This window comes from Musa acuminata, chromosome BXJ2-6 (genome assembly GCF_036884655.1).
Source record: "Musa acuminata AAA Group cultivar baxijiao chromosome BXJ2-6, Cavendish_Baxijiao_AAA, whole genome shotgun sequence".
NCBI classification, from domain to species: domain Eukaryota; kingdom Viridiplantae; phylum Streptophyta; class Magnoliopsida; order Zingiberales; family Musaceae; genus Musa; species Musa acuminata.
The window spans coordinates 842,565-855,640 of record NC_088343.1 but is presented as its reverse complement, the minus strand read 5'-3'; the positions used below and the strand labels follow the sequence as shown (position 1 = coordinate 855,640).

At 37.0% G+C, this 13,076-nt stretch overlaps 1 protein-coding gene and 1 long non-coding RNA gene across 2 annotated transcripts; one reads left to right on the top strand and one right to left on the bottom strand.

The window, feature by feature from the left end:
* Positions 1-8,721, bottom strand: LOC135614096 (uncharacterized). The gene is made up of 8 exons (XM_065111119.1): positions 8,570-8,721; positions 8,020-8,043; positions 7,053-7,158; positions 5,568-5,636; positions 3,791-4,284; positions 3,433-3,694; positions 708-916; positions 1-69 (listed from the first exon to the last, which is right to left on the bottom strand). Exons 1-8 carry the CDS (start codon positions 8,572-8,574, stop codon positions 3-5), a joined length of 1,236 nt encoding a protein of 411 aa, XP_064967191.1. The 5' UTR covers positions 8,575-8,721; the 3' UTR covers positions 1-2.
* A 195-nt stretch (positions 8,722-8,916) lies between these two features.
* Positions 8,917-12,620, top strand: LOC135614095 (uncharacterized). The gene is made up of 3 exons (XR_010487434.1): positions 8,917-10,377; positions 10,946-11,165; positions 12,137-12,620. It is a non-coding gene; the product is annotated as an uncharacterized LOC135614095 (long non-coding RNA).
* The last annotated feature ends 456 nt before the right edge of the window (positions 12,621-13,076 follow it).

Sequence of the window (13,076 nt, the reverse complement as noted above, 5' to 3'; positions counted from 1 at the left end):
CTTCAGTCTTCCTCTTCGGCTTCCTCGAGCCAGTTCACAAATGGCTCCAGGGCTTTCACAAAAGTTTGCCTGCAAACATCAGATGCTTATTGAATGATCTTGAGAACAGAATCAGAAATTGAAGTAAACACAGTTAAAAGATGAGAATTCTGGTGTACTACTCGTGAATTAGTGCATATAACATGCCAAAATCATGGTTCTGAGTGCAGTCCAGACTGATGCATAAAGATCAATGGCTTTTCAAGTCAGCAGAATGGGCAGCAGCATATGCCTCGCGTATACTTGAATCTCAAGAAAAGAAAAGAAAAATGTGGCACATGTCAGTGTACTGACAAATCAGTGTTTTGGAGACCGACACGGTTCTAGTACCCAAAACATCAAGGGTCAAAATAAACCACCATCAAAGGTCTAGTACCCAACAATACTGTTGATGATCTTGTGACAGTAGTCACATGCTCCATAACGACAACATTAAATTAATAATTCTAGAATCAATCACCCCATTCCGTGCTAATAGATCTAGTCAATAAAAAAGCCACCCATAAATTACTTGAGAAGTATTCCCTAAATTTTTGACACCAAGTACCTAACAAGCATCGGTATCCATTACATCTGGATACTGGCATCAATAACTGTCTACATCCTACGAACTTTAGAAAGCATCATTCCATCCAAATAGATAAGAGGGAAAAAGGAGGCTTACGCACCTGCCCTTTGGGTTTGCACCTTTGCGGAACCAAAGAAGAATTGTATCCTCAGCAAGAACATCTTGCTCATAAAGAGACCTTATAATTTCTGGAAACAATTTCATAAGTTTGGCATCCTCATAGCACTGGATCTGGACTTTGTAAATCAGTTCTAGTTCCAGTTTCCCACTAGTACAAAAAGCATTCAGAAGCCCTGCCCAAGCTTTCACCTGCAGACATAGCAAAGTCCTTGATCCAAATAAATAAAAAAAAATAGCATGAAAAATAAAGAGTATTTTCTCCATTCCTTTTATACTCAATTTATTTTTTAACAGGAAAAGGTGAAGTCACCTCCACAAAGAATGTCATTATCAAGGGATTTCATACCCTACGTGTACACTTGCATAACATACATAAAAAATAATCAATTAACATGCTGTACAGAATACATGAAAAAAAATACACTGAAATCTATACTATGAAACTCATGAAAGCAAATGCACAGGAAGCCAACTTCCAAGTACAGCATTGATAGAACCAAATATTCTACACTTATATGATGTGCAAGACGATGGCTAAGGATGCTTAACTAGAAGAACAAAAGAGAAAACATGCACATTTTTACCAAATAGTTGAAGCATCAAGACAAAAGACAGGCACCCCATATAAGCAACAAACAACAGTTGCTCAAAATGTATCTGCAAGAAACATTGATATTCAGTCCCCTATGGCTAAAAGATCCTCATAATTAGGTAATTCTGGCAACCTAAATTGAATAGAACTGAGATTAGGGGCACATGCATGAAATAATAAGCATGCGCTTAGAAGTCAACTTAAAAGGAACAGCCAATCAAGATTGAACTGGAAAATCCATTTTTCAAAGTTAACCTCTGCATCCTAGTTCTGCTGCCTAGAACACTTTTTTCAAAAAATTCCCAACACAAGTTAAACTCCTCATGCATCAATTATTTAATCTTTAGAGAAATTGAACCTCTGTACATGAGACACATCTTGGTTCCAAAAATCAGGATGTTTTTTGCTACTTTGATGGCATAGCATCATTAAAATTGCCAAAGCGAACAGACATATTACTGAACAATTGATATGGTTGAACTTCGTGTCTTTGCAATATTAAGCACATACATGTCCAAATTAAAGCACTTGGAGTCTAGACACAATGTACTGTGATACCAGAGCATTTCAGCTACGGAAACATAGAAATAGCACATCCTTCCATCTAATGTAAACACCATATAGAAGGAAAATATGCAATAATTGCCAGTCCATACTTGGATGCAATGGGTGACAGTTATCTGAAGCACAGAATAACACTACATAAATACCACATCATCTAGTCAATGGAAGAGTGCCATTCCTTTTGTATGTTCAAAGAAAATCATTCTGTTTTCCCTATTCTTCCGATAACCATTGACATTCTCGGATATCTAACACATTCCCAAAAAATAGACCAGATTTGATTTCAAGATTTTTTTGAACTGATCAGATATTGGGTTTGGAAAGGATGTCTTATCATTTAGACAGCACTTATGAAAAACCTTTGGAAAGAAAATATTGAAGAATATTTCAATTTTGAAAGTCACTTAAAATTTTCATCCAGCTTATAGCCTTATTCTTATAATCTTCACTCAGACAACAGAAATTCTATGATTCAAGTGATTGCAACAGCGGGAGAAATTCAAAACCAGAGTCATCCTGATTAGGAATTCCAATGAAATTTTAATATCAAATCTAGTGCAACTCCACCATGGATTTTGAGGATGAGCTCTATACAGCAGAAAGCAAATAAATGCATCCTATAAAGGATTCATGCTTTTAACTCAATTTAGTTTGGTTAGACTTTCAAGTTTTCTTTTTTGTATTAGTTAGATATTGAATTGGTTAGAATGTCTTATCATATCATCATCTTAGGATTTATAATTTGTTTGTTCTCTTGGAAACAACGTTAAAATGAACAAGATCTTATCTTCAAGATAATCTAGATTAGTAAGTAGTTTTAGATGATAATATAGAATTCTCATCTTATCCTTTGTTTAATAAATAAAACAAGTATGCAGTGAAATGAGAATGACAATAAAAATGATCTCATGAAATTTTCTGTCAAGAGGCTTTTTGGTCTTGTTGTCTTATCTCTTTGTAACAAGTGTTTCCTCTAGGTTCTAGTATAATTCTATCCCTCTCTCCTTCTTGCCCTTCCATTCTCATCATATTGATCAAGTTATTTTTCACATTAGTATGTTGTCTTAGACTAAAGTTGAGACCAAAGCCGTGTTACATCAAATCAGAATGCATGTTTGAACAATCACACCTCAGTTTTGTGTAATCAGTTGCACCTAAATTGATAATCATATTACTAATCTTAGATAAAATGACTTTACAAGTTCCAAAGGTCATCAGTTTTCATGCTCACTTCTTTTTCAAGACAAGTTGCTCTGCCTATCACATCCCATGAACTTTAATTCACAAAATGCTAACCCTGATGTATCTACTAACTAAAATAGAGCAGCTTGTAAAGTTGTGGTAGACAGGAGTCGCACATACATGAAAAGGCATCTAGTGAAGTTTACAACTATGACTCATGTTTCTCTTGAAAAGTAAAGTAAAAAAGAAACTGAAATAACAGAAGAATCTGAAATTATTGTAAGAGAACATATAAATGTCACTAATCAATATAGATGTCAAAGATCTTCTATCTAAACATAGAACTAAATTAAAAAGAATTACTTACCTGGCGAAGTGCAGAATTTGCATTCTGCTGCTGGTTTTTACCAGACCACTGAACAGCATCCATTAGCACATCCCAGAGAATGCGCACAACTTCAACATCAGGCAAGTTAGCATCTTTCACTCGTTGCTTTGCAGTCTCTATAACTTCAGATACATCAGTTTCTTCTGCAATCTGAGTCGTCAGAGCTGATTTCATTACCTTCAGCTTCACCTCAAATATTTTCTTTTCATGGTACTCGACAAGAGCTACCAATCCTTCTTTGCTGGAAAATCACCAAATGAAGAAATGGGTAAGCGATTAGTTTGCAGATGGACTAGGGGTATAATAAACTTCATAATAATTCAGAAGATGTACTCACTTGAAATGCTCAGAGAAACATTCAGCAGAGCGTCTTGCCGAAGGGAAAAAATCAAGGAGATTGTCCTCCATTTTACCTCTCTTCAGAAGTGATATAAGATCATCTAAACTGTTATCGACCAAGTATTCCTTGAAGAACTCAGTAATAAATGGAAGAACTATCCCTTTAGCCACAAGATTGTCCTTAAGTAATGACTGAAAGACGGTCTCAGGCGGAAGCCCTGATAGTTTCTGAGAGAATGTAAGGGCTGTGAATATAGCAAGCTTCTTTCTTTCATTCTCCTCAAAGAGCTCCAAGGACTGAAGGAACTTTCGCATAACATTTTCAAGGTTCTTAATCAAAAAGGGTTTACGCCGCAAGATCTTCTGTATGTAGAGTACAGAAGGTAAGATAGCTTCACGTATAGGCTGGCAATCTAGAACTGAATAAGGATGCCTCTCTCCTTCATCGGGTTTTATTGTACCAGGTTGTGTACGCCCACCAGTGAAGACAACCTACAATCGACAACAGATGGTATCAAGTGTGCATGGATTTGTTATGAACTCAACAACACATGTAAATATTCATAAGCATTCAAAAAATATGTGAGAACTTGTAAAAAATAGTAAAAAAACACAATAATACTAATAACTACTTGAAAGCAATCTAACATCCTGCCATATGAGAACAACTAAGTATGGTTATTCAACCAAGCAAAAGTATAACTCTATATTATCTTTAAAAACAGTGTTATATACTTGGCAAAATGGCATCAACTTACAAGTTTATGATCTTGTCGATAAGAAAATAACTGATATCCTTATGCTATGCCACATTATGGCAATTATAATTGGATCAAACAATATCCGATACAGCAATAGTAATCAGCAACTCAGGTAAATTTCCATACACCTATTGCAGTTATAGGTAGAAATAAACAGTCATTTTTTTCACAAGACTGTGGTAATTAACATTGCAAACATGTAAGTTCAAAGAGTTGAATGGAAAGAACTAAGGAACCCAAAGTTGCGAAGCATCATTCATCCAATTCTAGTCGAACAGGATAGAGAAATAGCCTCATAAGATTCTAGCTTTGTTACAAAGAAAAGGACTCGGATCAAACTTCACTGTATCCAGACCAAGATCAGTCTTGGATCAAATGTTAGATGCAATTTTTTAACCAAATTGTTACTTTGTTTGTCACCTTCATATTTTCAGAAACCAATTGAAAAAAGAGGAAAGAAAAGAATCAAAATTCACTTGATGTGGTTGTATTACAGATGGATAAATTAAAAATCTCTGGCACCGATTGCACTCTCTTAATGTTTAAACATAAAGCAAAAAAATTCCACATCTGAAAATAACCAAAGTAAATAACTAGAGTTATTATTATTGATTCAATGCTAAACTTCTTAGTAGATTATTTTGATTACCAAGCAATCTCAAACGAAAAGTAAATAATCACGATACCAACAGTCAAGTTCTAACTTCCAAGAAAATTTACCAACTCCTCCAGAATAACGTAGTATTTAATAGGTACAAAAAAAGATAGAAAAAAAACCAAACTGAAACATGTTCTTGATAGGAAACAACCAAACCAAAATAAATGGTATTTGGTGCTCCCAGAGACATCAATGATGTATAAAGGATCTCCAGAAAAAAATATTCAGAGATAATCCATAATCCATATACATATAAAACACCGGGAGAACAGAACCAGGAAGAAAGAAAAACAAAATATCAGCATAGAACACAGAACACATTGATTGTTCAAAATCACAAGGAAATTATCATGTACCTCAAAGAAGGTGTCACCGTATCTTGAGAAGTTAAGATCCGAAGACTCGACGTTCTTTGCAACAAGTTCCTATCAGATGAAAAATGTACAAACAGAAATCAAGTTCTTGCAAGAAAAGTATAAGAGAAATTTCAGATTAAAAATTATTTATCTAAGTTGACTGGCAATGTTCATTAGCATTAGTAGTGCAAGGAAATTCTCAATTCCCAATTCCTGAGTATACAACCTAGATGAATAACAAAGAAGAAAGGATTTCAATCTCATACCATGGTACTATACTGGTTCCTGGTTAGTCCAGTATGTACTGACTGGTACTGGTGTCCACATGATACACAAAAATGTACAGGTGGAGGAAGAGAAGGAAGAACGGAGGAAAAAGCAAGAAGAGGCGATGGAGAAGGAAGAGAAAGAGAGGAAGAAGAGGAGAGGAGCATACCCGATCAATGGCACACAGTGGGCAGCAAATAGGTAGGGTGTAGCGCTCCGCTCCGACGCTGGTGGAGTGCTAAGTGTGATAGACAGTCGGAATCAAGGACTCACAACTCATTATTAGAGTTATAGTTTTTTGTATCATACAAACCGGAGTGCCTAAAATGGGGGTTCGGGTCAGATACACATGCCGATTCATGGCCGGACCAATGCTGATAGGTATGTATTGGTCTGGCGAAAAGGAGTTCCTTGCTAAGAAAATCTACCACTCGAACACACAAAATCCACCCAAAACAAAAATATTAAGAGCATGAGCTATAAACAATCAAATTCTTTGCCAACAGATTAAAGGGATTTTCCCTAATCTTTTACCAATGGCTCAATAAATGCAGGAACAAACACATCTATTAGGCCTGCTATATATAGAATTTCCTAAAGCCACCATTTATGACTTAATCCTCTAAATTGTTAATTAGAGGATTTCCTAAATATAGAATTTCCTAAAGCAATCAAATTCTTTGCCAACAGATTAAAGGTATTTTCCCTAACCTTTTACCAATGTTCAATAAATGCAGGAACAAACACATCTATTAGGCCTGCTATAATATAGAATTTCCTAAAGCATTCAAATTCTTAATTAATTAGAGGATGGCTTAATATAGAATTTCCTAAAGCAATCAAATTATTTGCCAACAGATTAAAGGGATTTTCCCTAGCCTTTTACCAACGTTTAATAAATGCAGGAACAAACACATCTATTAGACCTGCTATAATATAGAATTTCCTAAAGCCATCATTTATGACTAAATGAATTTTCCTAAGAAAATTAGAAGGGAAGCAAAGTCAAAGGCAAAGGCAGAAGAGTCTCAACACAGTAGTCATCTGGCAACTGATTTCATTTTGATCACAAATATCACTCTGTATGTGATCAAGTACTTTGTCTAACATGCATGCCCTTAGTCATCATACCATGAACAATTTGAAGTTCTCATAGTATAACTTGAAAAAAAAAAAGTTAACTTGCTATCTGCACCTAAATTTTCATGATAAACATACCAAATCACCAGCATTCTCCAGATATATCTGGACCACTGCATCTGCAAAAGCTGCAGGGTCCAAAGGAGCAGTTATATTCCGTTTGCGGGTCTTTATCCGCGTGCCACTGCATTGGAAATATTATCATTAATGTACCTCAGCATTCCTCAATAAAAACATCATCATAGACACAAAAACTTTTACAATGTCTGATAACCATTATAAGAATGAAGTAAAATAATAACCATTCAAATTCAGAGCCACACACATCAAAAGGAATTGCAAACAATCCAATTTATCCTATATATTAAAAGTACCAATGGTCAATGAAGATAGTACAATGAATTTTTTTAAGTGCATAGCAGCTTGATGTGCGTTGGACAGTAGCACTTTTCTCCAACTTATGGGACCATACAAATTTCTGTTGCTGTATTATCATCTAACTATGTTGACCTAACTTGATATTGACAGGGAAGCCACTTAGAAGACAGTTAAGAAACACTCAGGAGTATCACACCAAGTCACGGCTCAGCTTCATAAGCACGAAGTGTCAAACAAACGACCAAATTGGTTAACAACAAGAAGCAAGACCTTTCACGTAACAAAGAGCACAAATTTAATTAGAAAGTTTACCAATCTGTAACTAGGGGTATCATAGTAAATTTATAAATATTGGATTGAATTTTGGATACAATTTATTTCTTGCAAAGAACATACCTTCTAACCCCCTTCATAACAAGCCTTCCAAAAAATACATATATTCAATTTCTACCTATCTGAATTTTCCCAGATCAAGCCTTTAGGGCCTAGTGCTGCAGCTAATCATTCCCAAGAGCAGCACACCCATAATTATTCAGACATCAAAATTTTTTATAATCGAAATACAACAAAATAAAACCATACTTCCATTCTGTATAATTAATCCATGCAACATGCCCTAGAAAAACGAAATAAAATGTATCAAACGAAAGGAAGCAGATCAACGTACCCTAGAGTGGGTTTCTCCTTCGAGCTGCGTAATAATCCAAAAAGAGACAAATTAGACATTGCATATAAAACGTTATCAAGAACAAAAGATTATCTGATCTCGGTTTAAAACAAAAATAACTCTTTTTTACCATAGATCTCCCACAAAAAATGCTAATTCAATAGCAAGAATCCGATCAGATGCATTAGCAAAAGACAACAATGAAAAAGGAGAAACGGATAGTGTTCTACATCTGACGCTTGTAAAACAACCAAGATGAGAGAAAACGATAAGGCCACCTCTAAGAGAAAACATCTTGGATTCAATATATGGACTGCAAGATCAAGATCGGATCGTTCACCGACAGAACAAGCCCCAAAAGTCAGATCTCCGGCCAAACCATGGCAGATCTAACGAATCAAGAACCAAAACAGGCGATCTACCACATCATCATCAAGAATTCGGATTTCCATCAGAAATCCCCAAATAGGTTCGAGAATCAGAAGCAAACCCTAAGCAGCAAAAAATACATAAGGGTAAAAGAAAATAAAGCCTGGATCGAGAAGATTGCCTCATAAACCAAGACCGAGAAGGCTCGAGATCAATCGAAGAGAGGAGGGAGGAGACGAGGAAAGCAGTGACGCCCTTTTCTTCCGCTACGGCTCGAAAAGGAATGATGGCAGAACTATTCGAGCACCGAATGGGTCCTCGTTAGGCATATATAAAGAGGGGAATAAGCCACATGTTATCGTGAAGGGTACATTGAGCTCGAGTGCGATCCTAACAGCGTGTTGTCGGTGGACCTTTAGTGTTTCTAGATTCATAAGTTGTTTTATCTAACAGATTTGATTTTACTTTTGTTTTTCTTATCATAAGCTGCAGGAACATCCTACCTCGTTCTTATCGGTTCGAGGAAATTACGCATCGGCCACCCTCTTACGCACTGGCCACCCTTGCTTTCTCCCGCTTTACCCGCGCCCGCCCTCCGCTCCGGCCGCCTTGCCGTCCTTCCCGTCGTCGACGTGTTCGGCGAGGGCTATAGTTTCCCCCTCTCGCGCGCCAACTTCATTGGCATTTGGTACCCTCTTGAAGGACCTCGTCTTCTTCTATGCTCTCCTCGGCGCCTAGCGGTCACCCACCAGCTCTTCGACGCTATGCCCTGCCGGTAGCCTTTCCTTCGCCAGGGCCGTCGTCGACCAGAATGCCGTTTCGTGGACGCATATGGTAGTCGTGTACTGCAAGGCCGGTGCCGTCGTTTCTGCTAGGTAACTGTTCGACAGACTGCCTGAGAAGAACCTGGTTTTGTTGACCACTAAAGTTAACGAGGGATGACTAAAGAGGCGCTTGCGCGAGTTGAAATGGCAGAAGATAGAGCCAGACGCAGCCACTGTGGTCTGCATCATCTCCGCCTCGGTTCAGCTGCGAATTGTGGAGCTGCTGATCTGAGTTGGATCGTATGTCAATAGCAAGAAGAACGAGAGGAACGAGCACGATGCACTTGTGGACATGCATGCCAAGTGAGGCAACATCGAGAAAGCTTTGTGCACATTCGAAGAGATTCCGTGGACTCAAAATGATGGCGCTCGACATCTTTGACATACTGCGAAGGGAGATGATGATGCCAGATTGCATCACATTTGTCAGGAGTTCTGGGAAAGCATTGTTTGCAGCTATGGCATGGAGCAGAGAGCCGACCGCATTTCTTGCATCACGGACATGCTTGGATGGGCAAGGTGGCTTAAGGAAGCACATAAGATAATTCAGAGCTCCACATATTTGACACAATGCACTGGGAGGTGATCAAGCCAGTCTGTATCATGTTTGTCAGCACGCAGAGTGCCTGAAGCCATTCAAAGCTTGTCACACAAAGGGTTGGAATTCTGTGATTCCTTTTCTGCATGGATGTGCTGGGAGGCATAGAGAAGCACATAAGATGGTTCAGAGTATTCTAGTGTGGCCTCATCCAGGAGCGCTAGTGGGCATTGCTTGCAGCTTGGAGGACTTGTGCCAATACTGAGATTGCAGAGAACTGTTGAAGGTGGAACCAAGAACTAGGGAAACTGTATGCTTCTTACAATGATAACATTGCAAGAATTAGAGCGATGATAAGAGAGAAATTTCAACGAACTTCCAGGCTTGAGTTGGATTTACATTTAGCAGAGCTGCTGTAGATTTCAGAATAAGGTGTTGACATGCATCAAATGCAGGACTGATTAATTTGTTGCCTTCTTTTCTGGTTAGTCTTACAACAAGATGATTGGTTGGTTAAGGCAAAGAGCATTGATGATTTGAGCTGCCAGGGCATACCTTGGTGTTAGAGTACTTTGATTGTGCTTTTTTTTAATGCAACAAGCATCAACCAGCTGGGTGGCTATCCAGGTGAGAAACCATTTATGATACACAATTGTTACCGGTCAGTCCATATTTTATATGTGGCAAAATGAAACTAAGATTATGGAATAGTCACACTAAAATGGTTGCATCAGTTTGTCATTCAAAGTCCTTCTTTTGGTATCAAAGAAAATCTTTTTGTTCATCTGGGAAATCAATGATATCATGAAAAATTCAAGGGGTTTATAAGAATCGTCCTAAAGTTGTAGAGCTTATAAGAATGGGCCATGATTCCATGCGAAGTGACAGACTGTGTGGAACTGAAACTGTGTCTTGGAATGTGATTCTGAACTTGTCTTCTTCATTTATAAAAGAATGAAATGAGTGTATTTCTAGATTGTGAATCTTCTTGAGCTCAATCCGACAAGCTAGCTTCCATGCATATGTGGAAATTGGTCTTATATTAGTGTTCATCTCAAAATGCAGCTGAAACAACAATTTATTTCTTCATTGAATGGTACAACTCCATGCTTGGACACATTGTAAAACTGTACCTTGTCTAAATAATTCTAGCATTGGAGTTTCTAACACCACCTCTTCTGTTTATTTTGCCTAGCTATCAAAATTTATATCAGACGATCTAAGTGGGCAACCAGCAAGGAACTGCAGTTGTGGGGCATATCAAGAATTGTGTCTCATGGAGTATGGGATGTTGCACCATGGACTTCAGTTGCCATGTAGACGTCTATCTGAGGATTGATATTTTTGCTAGAGGGTAACCTTTTTGACAGCTCAACATTTTCTCGCCTTCTAAGCATCAAACATGAGGAAGTACTGTAAGTGTTTTTCTCCAGTGTAATCCATAGTGGTGCTAATTGAGTGTGTGTGTGTGTGTATATATATATATTTGTTAAGATTGTTGAGAATCTTACCAATGTAGCTAATTCTTGTGTCATGATCTAGATGACTGACTTGCAATAAGTTTCGAGTGTGTGTCCCATTTCTGGTTGGACATAGTTATAGTCTAGTATAATTTAGTTTATGTCATGATATCTGCTATTTGAAGATTCAAAATTCTAATTAGATCATCAAGGAAAAGGAACAAATAGTTCCGTAACATTCGTATGTGTAATGCTACTATACCTTTTCCTATGCTGTTATTTTACTCGCAAAGTCTTACTGTCAGTTCTTCTAAGAAGCCTTGCCAGTAAAAAGCACTGAAATGGAACTATCATGTCCTTGATTGCTTCATGTATTCTTCGATTTTTCATCTCTTCAGTGATGGAGAAGAACAAAAAATAAAATATATTAGTGGATTGGGAAATGTCAGTGCACTTGCACAAATGGCAATTTCTGAAGAAGAGGCTTTGTTCTTGATCATGCAAATGATAAAAGAATCAAGAAGTAGGACTTTGTGCCAATGAATCCGATGCATCGTAATCTTAGTCTAGACAGAGACTGAAGCATGCATTAGATTACTGATTTATTATCTCCTGGACTTTGATTTCCTGTACTCTCGAAGGACAATCCAAATCATCAAAGTTGGTAATACATCTATCTTGTCGAAGATTAATATGCAATGTGCTATAAGCGATTTTTTCTTCGAAAAATTGGTGCATCTTGCTTGTTGTTCAAATACAGATAGAAGCAAGGAATTAGTAGTGCCATCATGTCCGGTCCTATTGAGTCATGTTCATTTAGGTATTTCTTTGTTTTGTAGCCAAGTAGGGTTTAAATCCTCACCATGTGTTGTGATGTTTCATACACCTGATACCTTTTCATCCTATATGACAATTGCATCTTCCAGGTAGGGTTTAATGTTGCCAAGAGGAGCAATGAAAACAGAAGGAAGGAAGGATATCTCCATTTATAACCAGTGTTAAGCATAGAGTTATGTCTTTGGACTTGATTGTTCTCTCTCTCTCTCTCTCTCTCTCTCTCTATTATCGCTACTCGTGCTACTGCTTCTGAAGCCATTTCACCTCTGTGACAGTTATCTCCCCCAAGTGGAGTCTAATGATGCCAAGTGATGCTACAAGATGTAATCAAAAGAAGGGTGAATCTTCCCATTTATAATTAGGATTAAGCAACAGAGTTTTAGCTTCCCACAAGATTGTCCTCTATCCTTCTTATACTTCGTCGTCATTGTTAATTTTGCTATTGTTACCCTTCTTGCTTGTTACTTTCTTCTAAAGCTTTTGTTGTACGATCTTCGTTATTATCATCATGATGTATTGTTACCCTTCTTGCTTGTTACTTTCTTCTGAAGCTTTTGTTGTACGATCTTCGTTATTATCATCATGATGTCTTGCTTTAGATCCTTTGTTCACATGCCGAGGGTTGAACATCCTTGTTCCTCTAAAATTTGTAGTCTATGCATAGCTGATAACTTGTTATAGGCATTGATATAATTTTATGGATTACAAATCAAATGACATTTAATTTTCTAAGAATTATAAGAGTATAAAAAAATATTAGGAATATGTTATGTACCTTAGTATCTATTCTTTTAACTTAAATTAACTAACGTTGACTATAGTTAGTCACACAATTGACTTATTTTTTTTTCTCTGAATGTTATATTAATAATGTTAAAAAATCTGTAAGACCAAAATTTATAAGGGTAAATATATCATTTCAAAACCTCGAACAGATATAAATGAAAAAAAATCCCAAAAAAATATCTTATTTGTATGTGAATTATTATTAGAAAAGAAAGTCTAAGATATTATTGATGCCTTCTTTAA